This window comes from Lampetra planeri, chromosome 32, assembly GCF_965212315.1.
Source record: "Lampetra planeri chromosome 32, kcLamPlan1.2.h2, whole genome shotgun sequence".
Classification (NCBI taxonomy): domain Eukaryota; kingdom Metazoa; phylum Chordata; class Hyperoartia; order Petromyzontiformes; family Petromyzontidae; genus Lampetra; species Lampetra planeri.
The window spans coordinates 11,886,209-11,902,437 of NC_136138.1; the positions used below are offsets into that span (position 1 = coordinate 11,886,209).

Genomic DNA, 16,229 nt, shown 5'->3' on the forward strand with positions numbered 1-16,229 from the left:
GAACTGATCACGTCGACAGCAACACCGCAGGGTGGACGCCACAGATCCACCAACATGCAACGTACACATGGACTCGGCCTCAAATGAGTACCTGGTGCGGTGTGTAAACAGCACCACTGGGGAGACAAAGGCGGTCGGGCGTGGTGCTGGCCACCCACCCCCTCGTGTGCTGTGCCGGCATGTATAGGTGCTCCTCGCTAACAGCACTTGCCCCGACAGTCTGTGACAAGCTATACGGGGGACTTTGTATTGTGTAATATGTATGCATTACAGTATATTGTGCATGGAAACAGAATTTACTGTAGATAAAATATAGGTGGCCAATTGAACGGTAACAACATTACAAACACAATGCAAGCGAGTTATGAAACGGGTGGTTGTATGTATTGCACCGGCATGCTGTGTAAGCATGCTGAGAAACTGTAAATAAAAAAAGCCTAACTTATGCTTATCTCGTATTTTAGCCACTGTCAGCTTCTGTGCCCATGCTGCCATTCCGCTCCCGTGCACGGGGCCGTGCGTGCCAACAGCTGACAATGCGAGTTGTGCACTTTACCTGCAAGCACCAAAATAATTAAAATGCCTTGTGGCCTACACTATGGCTGATGATGATGATCACGTGCATACGCCCAGCTGCACGTCTGTGTGGATGCCACTTGGGGAGAAAACCGGACGCAAGTTTCCCAGCGTCCCCCGCCTCCGTCCACCCAGCAGCTTCACGGCCTCGTTTCAGTTCGTGCCGACCGCTGGGGTCAACTGTGGCTGCGTCCGGAGTGGACGAAACACCCTCGCAAAGTTCGCTGGAGGCCCTTCCGCCAGCAGTGGAGCGAGCAAGGCAGGGCCGCACTGGTGCCTCCTTGCCGCATGCTACCCCCGCTACGACGAGACCACTCCTGTGGACGACGCCTCATGCAGAAGATGGGACGCACGCTCAGAGGGCACGCAGAGAGACGCACGCTTGGGGTCACGCTCAGAGGGAGACGGCGAAGGAACGCGCGGATTCGGTAACGCACACGAAGTTAAACACCCTGCGTAATCTTGACTTGAGAAAAGTGCGCGTTTGGGCAGGGCACAATGACTGAAGCGACGATGGGCGATGGTGGTGGTGGCGGTGGAGATGAACGGCGAGTGGCAGCCAACGAAGAGAGGAACGCGCCCCAGCGTGAGCGTGTGAGCACGCCCTTGCCCACTGGTCCTTGCGATGCTTTAGCCCAGATAAAGGCCTTCTCACCTACACACTGGATGTTACACAATCGTGTAATTTTCCCTACACCACGAGCAGCTGTTATGTTTGAGAAATAAACAAACAGTTCTCCACGTGGATGACACACACGGCACGTGGCACTGAAGATGAGTCACTCTGCACCTTGCTAAGCCGTAACACACGAGCTCAGCAACATTCTCTCGTATTAACATATCACTCGGTTGAGAAAGTATATAAAGCCGCCGCAGCTTTAATAACCACTGACTTCATATTATAATAAACGACAAACGTTACGTGGGCTTTTCCAGGACACGTCGGTGGACAGGACGATGAGGCGGGTGACAGAGTGGCAGCAAAATGAGGAAACGCGCCCAGGGGGGCGACCGCTGCGGAGATGGAGCGATGAAATTGGAGCAAAGAGATCAGTTCATGCGCAAGAGTGAGAAGTATGGGACGCAAAACTGAGTTGGTGGCGGGTTAGGAAGGCCTTCATCCAGCAGTGGATAGACAATGGCTGGCAATGATGATGACTTAATCTCTGCAAAAAAAAAATCTGCAAAGATTTACACCGGCAGGTGCGGCAGGAACGTGCGCCGAGTCACTGCGTCGTGAAAGTACTACTCAGCTCGTGGCAACAGCGTTGTTTGAATGCTTGCTCCGTTTCCTGTCGGCCCAATGTGCGTGTAAAGGGACACATCGCCACCGCGCGGACACGTGGGTTACACTGCATTGAGTTGAGCACGTGGTAGCAGGCTTTCGCGACCAATATCATCCATAATACAGGTTTTTTTTATTTGAGTTACATCGCGTAAATATATAAATGTGTCGTTAAACCCGCCACCACCCGGCACAGCCAATTAGTAAGGTTTGTCACGTTAACAGACCGTGCCATTTCGTTACTAGTACAGCACACCGGTGTGTTGGAGAGCAAATCCACAACAATCTTGATTTGAAGCTTTCGTGACTGCAGGAATCCATACTATTTGGTTCTTTCTACCTACGTGACTTTACCGAAAGAGCAAAAAAAATCCACAACATTTATAATAAACTGCATTGATGCAGACCTCGGCCAGCCCGTCCACGTGTTAACTCCTGAATTGTATTATATGACAGGGAAGGCGCTTATTGATGTCTTCTTTCTCGCATGGAATGCGTTGTGACAAGTTTAAGAAGCTGCGGTCCTTTTACAATTGGCGATGAAGCCGGAGGGTTTGGCCACACATTTAAACGGCTCGGCATGCTCATTATTGTCTTTTAAAATAATAAATCCCAGCCTTTCTCAATCCACCAATGGATTAAGCCACCCCCATGCCAATGTCGGTGGGTGGGTGGGGTGGTTTCACCGTCCTTGGAGAATGTGTGTGGAGGGCAGGGCCGGTTCTCATATTTTTCGCCACCAATGCTAGCGGTGGCCATGAATTGAACTCAGGTGAGCGGGGTTCATGTGGCAGCGGGCCAACTACTTCTGTGCGCAGCGCGCCACTCCTCTTGCGGGTTTCTTGTAGTGATGGGCGAAATATCCTCCTGGGTGTGCCGGTAAACTGCATCTCTTGATTATATCATCAAATTATCCCTGACGCCCCAGGGGTAGTGCATTTGCCATTTGTTGTTAAGGTTTGTATTTCTTTTGAGTCCGAATATTTATTTACGCTGAAGGAGCAGCTCTTTTTCACAGATGTCCAGTCGAGGCAGGTCAGAACGTTACAACACAACAACACAACGACACGACAGGGGTGCAAAGCATAGGAAGGTAAACAAATTACTGAAACAGGTAAGGCCCACTGAGCTATTAGCTTCGTTTGCAGAAAAGACCTGGTTAATACTGCGGCTGTGTGAACCACAGAAAACACATTGTCTGCTTCACTGTAGATTTTTGTATTCTTTAATATCTCTACGGAACACACCAGGTTCCGAACCGGCCGAAATTGCTGCAACCACGTGGTAGCTTTAACACGTTACACTGACAGTGCATATCATTTAACACGTTACACTGACGGTGCATATCATTATCAGAGTTGTTTCTTTTTGTTTGCATTTTGACTGCTTGTATTGTGGTTATTGCAAACATGATGCCTTGTATAAAGGTGTCAGTTTTTGTACCAGTTGAAAGGGTAAAAACCTATCACTACGTTACACTGAGGTCAGTTTCGAACGCCAGCTCAAAAACAGGAGCAGCATTAATTGAAGGACCTTAAGATTCAACTGTGACCTCTTTACAAACCGTTGCTTACGTGCCGTACGGAAGAAGAATCTCTTTCAAATAGAGGGCCGTGCGTGCTGGCGTATTGGTCCAAACTCGACTGAATTGTGGGAGCTGCCACAGCGACGTTGCCCCTGCTGGGAGACGATGTTCTCGCCAGTGCTGTGCTCAGCAGGTGCCGCAACGGGAGATCTACCGCGAGAAGTCTCCCTCCTCCTTTGTGTGGGTGCTCGGGCTCATCGCACGTGCTGGCACGATGCGGAGAGGGGCCGTGGGATCAAAGAGGATGGGCGGAGCTTGAGCCGTGGATCTTCCCTTTGGCCAGAGAAGATTGATGATGGGTTGCAGGAAATACCAAAATGTAGCAAGGCAAGATAACGTCGCATTATTTTGTCCTCACAATTCTGTTCCAGAAGCAAGCGTGGGGCCATCCCGTTGAGAATTGTCAACGGTCGTCAACTCGTGGAATTTGCCACACCCCTCAAGTAACTTGACAGGCTCTCACATGTCCTAGTTGAGAGTTTATCGTCATATTTACCACTACGAGACGGGCACATTGCTTGACACTTGAAAGTGACACTCACACTTGTATTATTACTTCAGAGTGGTACAACAGTAAGAAGTATGGATATGCAGGTGCTGTGTTGTCAGAGGGACCTACATACTCCATAATGGGACATGCAGAACCTTTAGAGAGTAAATTAACTTGCGGTGTGAACAGGCTGCAGCAATACTGGCTGATTCAGCGGTTCCACTGCTGGATTGTATGTTTTCTGCCTGAGGACGACCGCTTGTGTTGCGATCGAAACGTCGTGATTTATTTTGTCTACCTACGTGACTTTACCGAAAGAACCACGAAAGCTTCAAATCAAGATTGAAGCAATACTACGTAGACTATTGAACTGTGGTAGTAAAATCAACTGTGGATGTGTGAACATATATATTTTAACAATGTTTTTAATGTATTTAACACCGCTTTCAAATCTTGCATTGCTGTTTCTCTGGTAATGATCTTGCGAGCTAACCTGTCTGCTAAAGCTAGGAAAATAAATCAGCGAGCACGTACCTGTGATTTACATGGGCCCACAGAGCTTCAGTGACATTCCGATTTATCTCTGGATTGAAAGCATGCAAGCGAGCAGCAGCTAAAGCCTCTGCTGTGACGACCTCTTTGTGCAAGCCTCTAATGGGACGAGCCACAATGGACGTGTCTCTCTGATATGAAATTTAATGAAGGCTTTCCATGGGATTCTGGCAGTAGCCGGACCAAGATCCAACTCTACTTGCAGAATATTAAACTAAGGACTTTGTTAAAGTTCCTGCACGTGCTGTGTGATCAAAAGGCACCAGTTGTTTTTTTTATTCTCCTAAGTACATGTCCAATAATGCCATCATACTTATTGTTAACTGAACATACCACCAGATGCTTTGGCTGTACTCTCTATTAGTGATCAGAATATATGTAGCCAATGCTGAGAGCGTAATTGCTTGTAAACAATCGTTTATCAAGTTTAAAGATGAATTACCAATCCATCAATTTGACAATTGAACAGAAAATGGTTACATCACGATCATGAATGCATCACACTGATAACAATCAAGCGGCGTCCTAACAAAACTACACACCAAATTGTAGAATGTAAGATGTTTGACATAGCCAATATTAGGATGAAAGTACGGAATGCATTGTCTTGGACACTGTATAAACTGTACACACATATCCACATTTTGCTCAATTCAGAAGCAGAATATCCTGTTAATAACGAAAACATTTAAATTCAGTTTCTAGACACTTTCCCCAAATACTTATATATAAACCGTGAACTAAGTGTGCAAGTTGTAAAAGTTCTGCCCCAACTGCCCTCCACACATTGTATAATTTTCGCTGAGGAAGTTGTGATTTTTGCGGAATTCAGCGAGACGTGTTCACGCCCCACAGAACTTGTGCATTCAGCAGGAGCTGCGGTGTTTGGTTAGCAGAGACGTTCCCACACCCAAGCCGAGAGCTGTTCTGGGCCCACAAGCCAAACGCACACACTCTCGTGCCTCTCGGTGCATTACTTTTTGTGCCCAAGTTAAAACCACCGGTTGTCCTCAAAACTACGTCTAGGGGATGCAGCTGTGCTGTCTCCTAAAAGGACAATCACGTTCAGAGATCGTGTCCCACATTAAGTGCAACACTTATGCATGGATGAAAAGCAAACCCAAAGTACACTCCCCCACGACAGTAGACGTGACACACACAACGGCCAAAAATGTGACTTGAAATATTCATAGAAAGTGGACGTTTCCAATCACTGCAACTTATTTTATCTTTTGACAAACTCTGTTTATGCAATGAAAGATATGACACAAATAAAATAAAACCCATTCAGAAGACAAACAATAATCAATTGTTTTCGGGTACAATTTAAAGTATTGCTGCGAACATTCACACCATTTTACGCTGAACAGCTTATAGAGCTGCACGTACCGTCGCGACTTCTCCGATCCGCTGGCTTACCTCTGCTCCACGTGCCCAGAACTCGCCCTCTGCACCTGTGGTGGCCGAGCCCTGTGCATGCGCTGGGCCAAGATCACGCAACGCCCTCCCGCCAGTGGTGACCCAGGCGAGCTCACTCGCCCTGCCGAGGTCTTCTCTAAACACTCCGCTGTCTCGCCTGCCCTACACTTCTCGTGGACTCTGCACTAAAGATCTTTCCGAAGTTCGCGCGTGGCGCACTGAGATCCCTGGATTAATTGCGCCTTATAAACGTCAATTATGATGAGTATTAAGCTGCCTATGTAACGATTACCGCCACTTATCGGGGCACCTCGGTGGCGACGTCTCCCTTGCCTGGAATGCAGGAGAACCTGAGTTCCATCCCAGCCGTGGCCATGCCTCCATCTTTGGACTTCACATGTTCTCTCTCCAAGGCCGTAATTATAATATATTGGGGGGGGGGGGGGGGGGCAATGCTTAATTACCAGAATTACAGAGAAAGAAATGGTTATGTAAAGTGTAAACGTTAAGATCATTGTTACATGCCAATCAAAAGAAGGTGTTTGGTAATTTCCCCCATGGTAATGCTTAATTTTATCCAAAGTCGTAAGCAGGTTCTCTTCCTAACAGGAAGCTATTTATTGCGCACGCAGAGCCGTCTCTCGAGGGTACGGCGAATCGGGATGACCGCCCCGGTCCCCGCGCTTTGGGGGGGGGGGGGGGGGAGCCACGTTTCGACGTCACGGTGGTGTCAGATGCAACTCCCCGTTTTAGTTTCCAGAAAAAAGGGGAAAACCTTTTCTCATATAATTACGTCTACCTCATTTGTGGAACTTTCTACCAAGGTCTTAATAAAATTAGATACGTTGTAAATAACCATGTCATTCAATAGATTGCCACCGTGCCTCCAAATATAGCAATTCTGAATGTAACTTGAACAAAGTCTCAAAAAGCAAGCAGCCTCAGGTTCTCAGGTTTCATTGGCTATCATCAGCAGATTTAATTGTTTTATCCAACAATACAAGGAATTGCATGGAAAAGTACACCAGTAATTTACTTGACACATCGTTTACAACATCTGGAGAACACCGGACCGATTTAATTCCAAGTCGTGTTTCTAAACTAACCCCCTGCATGACCACAATCATAATATACACACCATTTTTACCGACGTATTTTAGTTTAAATGACTCTTGATTAAACTGTCAGATGCTTTTATGGCATATTGTTTATAGACAATCACATGATTTACAAATAATAACCCAAACGCAAAATCTAAACTCCACTTATCTCTCCCATGACTGACAATGGCTTTAAATTGCACCCCACCATTGAAGTCTTCCTTCACCAAAAATGCAACGTGTATATCTTGACCAAAGCTCACCAGCACAGGTGAGGATGATCACAATGGCTTGATGCTAATAATCTGTTGATAGAATCGCCCTTCACGCCTGGGCATCTCAAACCACAGTACAAATAGCGAGGCTTTGCCTTACAATTGGCATTACAATACATGCATTCCACTGCTTCCCACGAAGCAACATTTACTAGCCACTCGATTTGCAGACGAGTTCATTATTAAGTAGGACTATCCAAACGTTAACCTAAAAAAGACTTGGCATGTATGCCAACGATAACTGCATCTGTCACTTTTGAATAAATTGAGTGAGGCAACTCCTGCACAACAATCCACTGTGTGCGTGTCTTCCCTTGAGGTGTCTGCTGAAAACAGAGCTGTTGCTCGATCTGCAACCTCAAGACTCAAAAAACACGAATCTCAACTCTTACCCTCGGTATTAATTACACAGCATGTATCCAAACGTTTCAGGTGCACTCCCAACCAATTTGTTTAAGTTGTGTTCCATAGCACAGCTGTGTACTTAAGGCACTCCACCTTGAGACTACCTGAATTGACGTGGCCATCATTAAGACAAGGCATGTGGGGATCAAACTGGGGTCCTCTTAGCCATACCTATAAGGTAGCGGTAACAACTGTGGTATGTCATTTGTCCAGCATCTAAACGATGCCAAATAACGAGTATTGCAGACAACTGTGGATGTGTCTTACAAATAAAGATCACATCATCATGAACAGTGCATATCAACGGTCACAAACACTGAGAATGTGTGTCCGCATGAACAGGTCCACAAAACTCATCTCTTCTCTGGACAGCTTGCTCAGATTTTTATTTTGTTGTTGTAATTGTGCAACATCGAGGAATCAACAAAAATAAAGTTAACATTTTAATCAAACCTCTCACAAGTTAGTTTTTTCTTACATGACATTTATTTACCTTGAGTGCCCGAATTTCTATATGACGAGAATAAAATAAATCTGTGGAAATTGAAAAGAACTTGAGTCAGTATTTTACACAGCCAGTTTGACTAAGCAGCTCCACATACAACCTTTGGAGGCAAAGGTTGTTCACATTCGGCGTTGTTTAGTTTGTTGTCCTTCCCCCCGCACCTCCTATTAGCAAGGTTGGCTAAGTACGTACGATGCGAAAGAAGTTCAACATACGTATATACAGTACACGAGTGGGTAAGTGCTTGCTACTAACAATACAGAAACAGTGTGTGTGCACAAGCCTGTGCATGACTGGAATTTGTACAAAGATCAACATTCGTTCACATATTAGTTTCTCACTTGAGGTCAACAATAATGCAGGTCCTTATATCTCATCCACCTGTACATGAGGATATTACACTTACAGCATAAACCTTTTTTATTTTATAAAGTGACTTCTAACAACATACCTCACCATGTACTACAACGGTCATGTCTAGGATTCAATTTTAATTGCAAGGAATTGCAATGTCTACTCTACAGATAACTTTATGATTTCCAACCATGGTTCATTACATGTGTGAATTCTGCACAAATAATTAAATAACAAGTTAACCTGTCAAAATAAGATAAATAAATTAAACACAAAAATGGAATCCCAGCATCACCACACATTTTCTAAATACCCCCTTTACAGATGTTTGTCTACATCATCATGCTGAGAGATGTTAACCAAACCCTCCAAAGCTAAAAGAACCACAACCAAATATAGAAGCATGCTCTGTATTAATTATTGCTCAATGAAAACCCCAACCTTTGCATAAGTGCAGACAAGCAGAACACGGATTCCCATTCAGTGCGAGGACTGTTTGTTCCAATGTACACCACAACGTACAGCTGGCAACTTCCGCCAAGACACGTCCGTCGATCTTCTACGACCTGGCAGACACCAAAGTAAAATTCACTCGTGTGTAGTTTCATTGTCTCGCAGATTGTGGAACTCGCTCTGTTTTTAAGGTCACCGTGCCAGCCAGGCTGCAGCAACAACCCGTCAAGTTGGGCTTGGAGCTTGGTCCGTGGTGCCAGTGCTGCTGCCCGGGGCAACGGCGTCGCTCTGCGGGGCAGATGACGCGACCGAGGTTGGAGCGTAGAGCAGAGCGGCGCTTTCCCTGCTGTCGCCCCCCTCTTTAGGGCCACCGACCCCAACCTCTTCCGCTTCGTCCATCGCCGGCCACGCCGTCTGCTCCTCCGACTGCCTCAGCCTCTCGTTGAGAGCCTTGAGAGCAAGCTGCCTGCAAAGCGCACAAACAACGCAACGACCGTTCAACCGCGGCACTCGTTATTACACGACTGTACTTATAAAGCAAGGAACAGGGAACATTTCTGTGGCGTAATCGTTCACACGATGGACTGACAATCCAGAGGTTACGAGTTCGATTTACTGGCACGGCAGTTGAAATGGGCAAGTTTATTAAATCCCCCTGCCTTTATCAATCCGGCAGTAATTATGAGTACACATGTTAGTCTATCAGCAGGCCATGTGATGAGGTAAAGCGTGGGTACTGTTACCTCTTCAAAGATGTCTGGCCCATGCGAAAAAGTAAGTCAAAATACCCTACGTTTTACTAAGAATTGTTTTTCAAAACTGTGAGGAAAACGTTGTTTTTTAATAGAAATGTGCTCCCCCATGAATCATTTACTCATATCCAGACAATTTAATACCAAGAATAGGGTAATAGCTCTATTGTAAAGAACGACCAGCGTGTTGAAAAAGAGATGAGATCACAGCCTAATTGCACGTTACATTTAAACATGCCAGTGTCCCTCTGATGAAACGAGCGAGGGGTGAAACTCGTCCACGCTGGTGGCCCCGAGTCAGCAGCGGGGAAGTCCACATGACAATGCCGATGGCCACACTTCCACAAGGTGACCACTGCTGATTGCCCACAATGAGGAACTCATTTTATCAACAACGGAGGAATTATGAGGCAAGGTGACCCACGATCAGATTTTATATAAGACTTGCATTTTTTTTCATGTAAAGTCAAGCATTCTATAAACATTAAGACCTGGCCGGATCCGGTGGCCAGTGTCTATTCGTATTTGTACTCCCAAAGAAACTAATTTGTTCCCGTCAGAGAACATGTTCCCACCTATTTAACTGTAACCTCTGAGGAATCACTTAATTGATTCTACCAACTCACATTTTAGGCGTTAAGAGTAAGTCTGGATTAATTACGGCCCAGTAAAGGTCAAAAAAGGTCTATTGGGGATAACATAGTCAGAGCAACACGGATGGAATGATAAAAGATGTAGACTGAAAGCTGGCCTACTGTTTGGCAAAACAAGTTTTTTTTAATGTATATTTTAGTTTAACATGTATGGATAGAGACCTATATGCAAATACATATTATTTTAAATTTTAAAGAGGATACATATAATTGGAAAGGGAAATAAAATGCCTAAATATTGGTTCCAAACATGAACAAATATTCATTGTTGGGGGAACAAATCCTTGGGTGGAGTACAAATATTAAGCACCGGGGTTGATAAACGTCTCATCCGAGGTCTGTACAACAGCGCTCACCTCCTCCTCTCGGCATCCTGGGCGTCAATGCCGGGCAGGCTGATGGTGACGGAGGACGGTGCTTCCACCGTGTAGCGCTTGCCGGCGCCGCGGCAAACACCCACGTGCACCAGCGCCCGCAGCAGCGCTCCGGCCGCCGCATCCACGGCCCCTCGCGCCACCGGTGGGAAGAACGAGGCGAAGGCGAAGTGCTCCGACGGGTCTCCCCGCGCCGGCGCGGCCCCCGCGGCCCCCGGGTGCCGCTGGTAGAAACGCAGGTAAAGCCATCCCGCGATGCCGCCGTACGCGAACGCCAGCGGCACGCGGCTCTCCGCCACGTTCAGCAGGCGCAGCGCGACCAGCAGCGCCAACGAGGCGGAGGGAAGGTGGCGGGCGCGGAGGGGCACGGGCCAGCGCGCCAGCACGGCCTCGCCCTGCGTCTGCTTGAGCGCCACCAGCACGGCGGCGGAGAAACCCGCCATGCCGTGCACGCGCAGCCAGAACAGGTAGTAGGTGTCGAAGGAGGAGGCGACGTAGACGAACAGGTAGGTGATGCTGCACAGAACGCCGGACGCCACGGTCGACACGCCGAAGTACAGCAGCAGCTCGAGCGCACCCCACAATGGCTCCAGCAGCCGCCCGGCCGCCGCCACCGTGACGAGGCTGGCCGCCAGCTCGATGGCGCGCACCTCCACGAAGGGGTGCGTCACCAGCGTCCAGACCCAGAAGTTCGGAGGCGCCAGGTAGCCCGACGACACGCCCAGCGCAAACGGCGTGTCGGCCACGAACGACAGTGCGTAGAAGGCGAGCAGGAGGGCGCAGGCGGCGCGCACGGGCACGCTGGCGCCGTTCAGGGCGGCTAGCAGGCGGTGCCGCGCCGCTGGGAGCGAGCGGTGAAGCATGGTGCGTGGAGGCTCTCGCTGAGACGACCTGCGAGGCACGCAAAGTCAAATAAACCTCACGCGTGGTTACAGAGCGTCACGGTAATTCGCAGGCTTTTAGTCAATCCACCGCTAGACGAAGGCCTCCCGTTTAGCATTGCCACCTGATGAAATTGGGACGTATCTTGGAAAGTATATCTGACAATCACAGAAGATGGGAGAACTACATGCAGATGGTGTATTATGTAACTGACAGAAACAAGACTTGTGTTCTGGGAAGATCTCAGGACGCAAACCTCAAAATGAGGACGTTCTGTGAAAACCAGAACAGATGGCAACCCTGTCCACAGTGTCGGTCGGAGGGATCATTAAATCATAATTCACCACGCTGGTCAGTTGAGGTTGGGTCAGACATCACTTGCCATTGTTGTTAATCGTGGCCAGGAGTGGAACTCAAACGGCTGGGGGTTTCACAGTGCAGGAACAATTTCACCACTCTCTACCCTATGACTCGTTGTGGCTAAATTCTTAACCGGTGAACTTCCTTGTGGCGAGGGCAGGTAAACGGCCGCGTGGATTTCTCGGCCACAACGATAATGACGTTATATTTGCTGTTGCAAGCAAATTCGTGCAGGAGGGGAAACTGGCTCCACTGGTAAAGCCCAGTGCGGCTGTATTCTCCGTATGACATGTTCTGGACTCACCTCAAACTCGTGCCCGTTTCAATTGAGTCATACAAATCTTACGTGGAGAACGGTAAGGGCAATTCGAGTGAGGTTTTGCCTCATGTTGGTCTAAAACTGGAGATGATCACGCTCAATAATAATTTGGCAATGTGATTGTAAAGCAGAACCCCAAACGCCTCGCGCGGCCTGCTTGCTTGCAGTACAAGCTCTGCCATGCTGACATGTTTTTGTTAGAGTTTGTGTTTGATGTGGACCCCATCTGCCTGATTAGTGCGGAAGTGCTTTACTTGAACATTATAAACACCAAGGGTTCACGTTTAAATTATTTTACAACCTGATCAATAAACTGTGCTTTAAGATCACGTGTGTACAGTGGTATACAGCACTACGCGCATGGCAATATTCGCCAGCACTTTGCTCCAAATATCATTTCCGATGAGTTCACTCCTTCGTTGTCAAAGGTCACCATTATGGTAAAACAAATACTTTTGAAAAATAAACAGTTTAAAGTAATTGTTAATGTAGGTCTTCTATTCCCACACCCAGCCACTACTGGGTTCCCAACTCTTGTTTACGCTCCACTTGTCACACAAATGGTGATTGCTAACGCGGTCACCTGCAGACTTACCCCCACCCACACCCGCTTACTGCCATTAGGACCGAAGTGATTATCACAGGAACTGTGAGCCAGAGGCCTAAATACACAGTAGTCACGACGATTGTATACCCCAGAGTACACATAAAGACATTATTCAGTTTCCCTTGCTGCATTAATAATCCATACCTGTCAACCTACACGATTTAGCCGTATTCCTGTACAGGGCAATTGAGTTAAAACGTTAGTTTGTGTTTCTCCCTTGTGGTGGTGGGACTTTGCAGGATGAACTTTGAGGTTTAAGGGGGCACGGGGTGACCAGTGCGGTCTGAAGTGGCCTGTAGTCAGCCAGAGTCCCCTTGCTACAATCTCAGCGTCTCCTTCGGGCAACAACTCGCGAAGTCGACCCACGATCACTCCGACGACACCAGCAATCACCGCGATAGGCCGACACTATGTACAGTATGCACTGTACGTCGAACTTCCTTCGCACCATACGTAGCCGGCCGTGCGGCGCGGGGGAAGAACAACAAACTCGAGTTCTGTTCACGCCAACGTCCCCCCCCCCCCTACTCGTGAACACCGTGAACACCGTGACCACCGCGAGACCCTCACGACTCAAGCAGCAGCAGCAGCAGCCGCCACCACGACCCCGGTGCCCGACCCCCCCCCCCCCGCGGCTCCCATCGCCATCACCGCGCGACCGCTCAGCAGCTCCTCTCACTTCAGAGCCCCGCGCCTCTCCTCCTCCTCCTCCTCCCCCGCGCTCAGCAGCAAAGCGCCCGCGGCGAGCGAGCGAGAGGCGCCAGGGGCTTGCGGGGCTGCCGCGGCCGAGTCGCCGCCGTCGCCGCCGCGGGGAGAGGGAGCGGAGTGAGTGAGGGAGGGAGCGGAGGGAGCGGAGGGAGCGGCCGAGTCGAGGCTCGGGCGGGCGAGGGCCGCGGTGACGTCGCCCCTTCACCCGACGGGGGCCGAGAAGGCGCGAAGCAGCAGCAACAACACAAAAAACGCGATTTGTAATTGGAAGTGAGTTGAACGTGGAGGGAGTAGTCCGCCGCCCACTGGCCGTGCCTGTCCCTGCACGTCGGTGTGACGTCAGTGTGACGTCAGTGTGATTTGGGTGATTTTACTTTACACATCCCATCAGCCATGCACAGCATGAATCAACGTTCAAGCAAAGTATTACATTCCCTCCAGCACACATCTAAAATCGATGTAACACGAAATAACCAAAGGATAGGGGACGATGGTCAAGACTAATAACGGAGTGGTAACCTGTGAGTGGTAACTAGGGAGTGGTAACAAAGGAGTCGTAACTAAGGAGTGGTAACGAAGGAGTGGTAACCAGGGAGTGGTAACCAAAGAGTCGTCACTAGGGAGTGGTAACCAAGGAGTGGTAACTAGGGAGTGGTAACCAGAGAGTGGTAACCAAGGAGTCGTCACTAGGGAGTGGTAACCAAGGAGTGGTAACCTGGGAGTGGTAACCAAGGAGTGGTAACTAGGGAGTGGCAACCAGGGAGTGGTAACCAAGGAGTCGTCACTAGGGAGTGGTAACCAAGGAGTGGTAACCTAAGAGTGGTAACCAAGGAGTGGAATGCGTCTGAGAGGACAGCTGCCGATGAGATGGAGCCACCAATGATGATGAATTCACACGGATCTTGCCAAGAGGCCCTGCATTTGCTCATGGCAACCGCAATTCCAAGCCAGTGATTATTTTGGCTCAGACGAGCAGAGGCGGTGCTCAGCTCCCGCTTACAGACCTGAGCCAGTGGTGGAAATTCCACGTTCTCATGGCGGGGGTGATTCTGACCATAGCATAAACCTTCCAGATTCGTACTCATAATATCGACCCCGGAGGAACGGTGGGCTGAGTCCTCCCCCAACCAAGACGTGAACTCGTAACCTGCCGCTTGCGAGTTCACGGAGCCACCACTTGTCGGATGAAACATTCACTGACACAAGCGTGGTGAAGTATGGTCAGAAACTCCCATGACTGACAGGGCATGGGGAGCAGGCTTTATCCAGCAATGGATTGAAACATGGCTGTCAACTACAGTGCGGTATAAAATAGATTAAATCACCCCTTTTGCCCACTTCAGCAATTGCTTCTTGCTGTGGTTGTCCCACCTGATGACGGACGCTTGTGTTGCGCCCGAAACGTCGTGATTTATTTGATTTTATACCTACGTGACTTTACCGAAAGAACCAAAGAGTACGGTGTTATTCGTATCAGTATTGTATAAGGGCGTTCTGAAAACTACAATGTTAAATGCCCCACAAATAATGCACATTCTAGTCTTTGATTATCAATCGCGAAGCACAGGACCCAAGGGGCAAAACGCTAAGCTGCCAGCAACAAACAGCACCACTGATGCCGACATAGACAAGGAAGTTAATAGTGAAGGATACACCCCTTGAATTGAGCGAGGTTTCAGTTTTCAGTTTCATGTATTCGGTATAACCCTGTGAGCCATGCGGCTCTTGACTCGGGTGCAACTGCAACAAACAAAAACATGAACAAGGAACATCTTAAAGTGGCTACGCGCAACAGAAAAATACGGGAAAAAACAGCAAAAGTCTTCCACAAAAAGCACCATATATCAACACTGTGTGCAAAAATCCCAGTGGGATGTAAGTCAAACAATAACAACCACAAGACAACTTAGATTAAAGTTATCAGTCGAACTCTGTACTACGACAAACAAATATGGCTAAACCAAAACGTTTTCGAAATCACCAAAATAAAGCTATAAAAAAAACGTAACAGTGATCATAGGAACTGTGATTCTAATTTAACAATAAACGATATACGTAACGTGTAAGAACGTGGCGACGTCGAGATTGCGGGAGGGGAATTGCAGTGGAGCGTGGGGTCTATAACACTCGCAGCCGCCAGGTGGAGGCACGCGACTTCGTGAAAACAGCAGGAACACAAAGTCGTGGCCTTTTAAATAAAATGCCCAGGCACGTGCAGCAGTAGTAGGAGTACTGCATTTGGGAGGGGTTAAATGAGTTACATAACCTAAGGGCAATCGTTTCCAAACTTTAAAAAAAATTGTAATCAGTCCGCAGTAATTATACTGCAAGTTGCATTTGTTTGAAGTGTTTTTTCCTCTCTACCGGACTGCATTGCTTCATTTGCAAATGCAGCCCCTGCAGCCACAATGTGGGTCTTGTTTCATCACACGCCTCCTTGATGTAGTATTGCACCCTGGTGTAAGCACCACACAGGCTTTGATTCATTTGATCATCAACGGTGGTGCAGTGGTTAGCAGCACTGCGCTATGAATCATGTCACCTGATCACGTATATATTTACAAGATCTAACCCA

General features: G+C 48.1%; 1 protein-coding gene across 1 annotated transcript; it reads right to left on the reverse strand.

The window, feature by feature from the left end:
• Window positions 1-6,861: 6,861 nt before the first annotated feature.
• Window positions 6,862-13,794, reverse strand: LOC144729479 (transmembrane protein 115-like). Its single transcript, XM_078609806.1, has 3 exons — window positions 13,626-13,794; window positions 10,761-11,669; window positions 6,862-9,465 (listed from the first exon to the last, which is right to left on the reverse strand). The coding sequence occupies exons 2-3, from the start codon at window positions 11,639-11,641 to the stop codon at window positions 9,225-9,227; spliced, it is 1,122 nt and encodes a 373-aa protein (XP_078465932.1). The 5' UTR covers window positions 11,642-11,669; window positions 13,626-13,794; the 3' UTR covers window positions 6,862-9,224.
• Between the last annotated feature and the right edge of the window lie 2,435 nt (window positions 13,795-16,229).

Coding starts and splice junctions, on each gene's coding strand:
- LOC144729479 (XM_078609806.1), bottom strand. CDS start 11,641: ATGCTTCACCGCTCGCTCCCAGCGGCGCGGCACCGCCTGCTAGCCGCC. Junction 9,466..10,760: donor CAGGATGCCGAGAGGAGGAG/GTGAGCGCTGTT, acceptor TGCGCTTTGCAG/GCAGCTTGCTCTCAAGGCTC.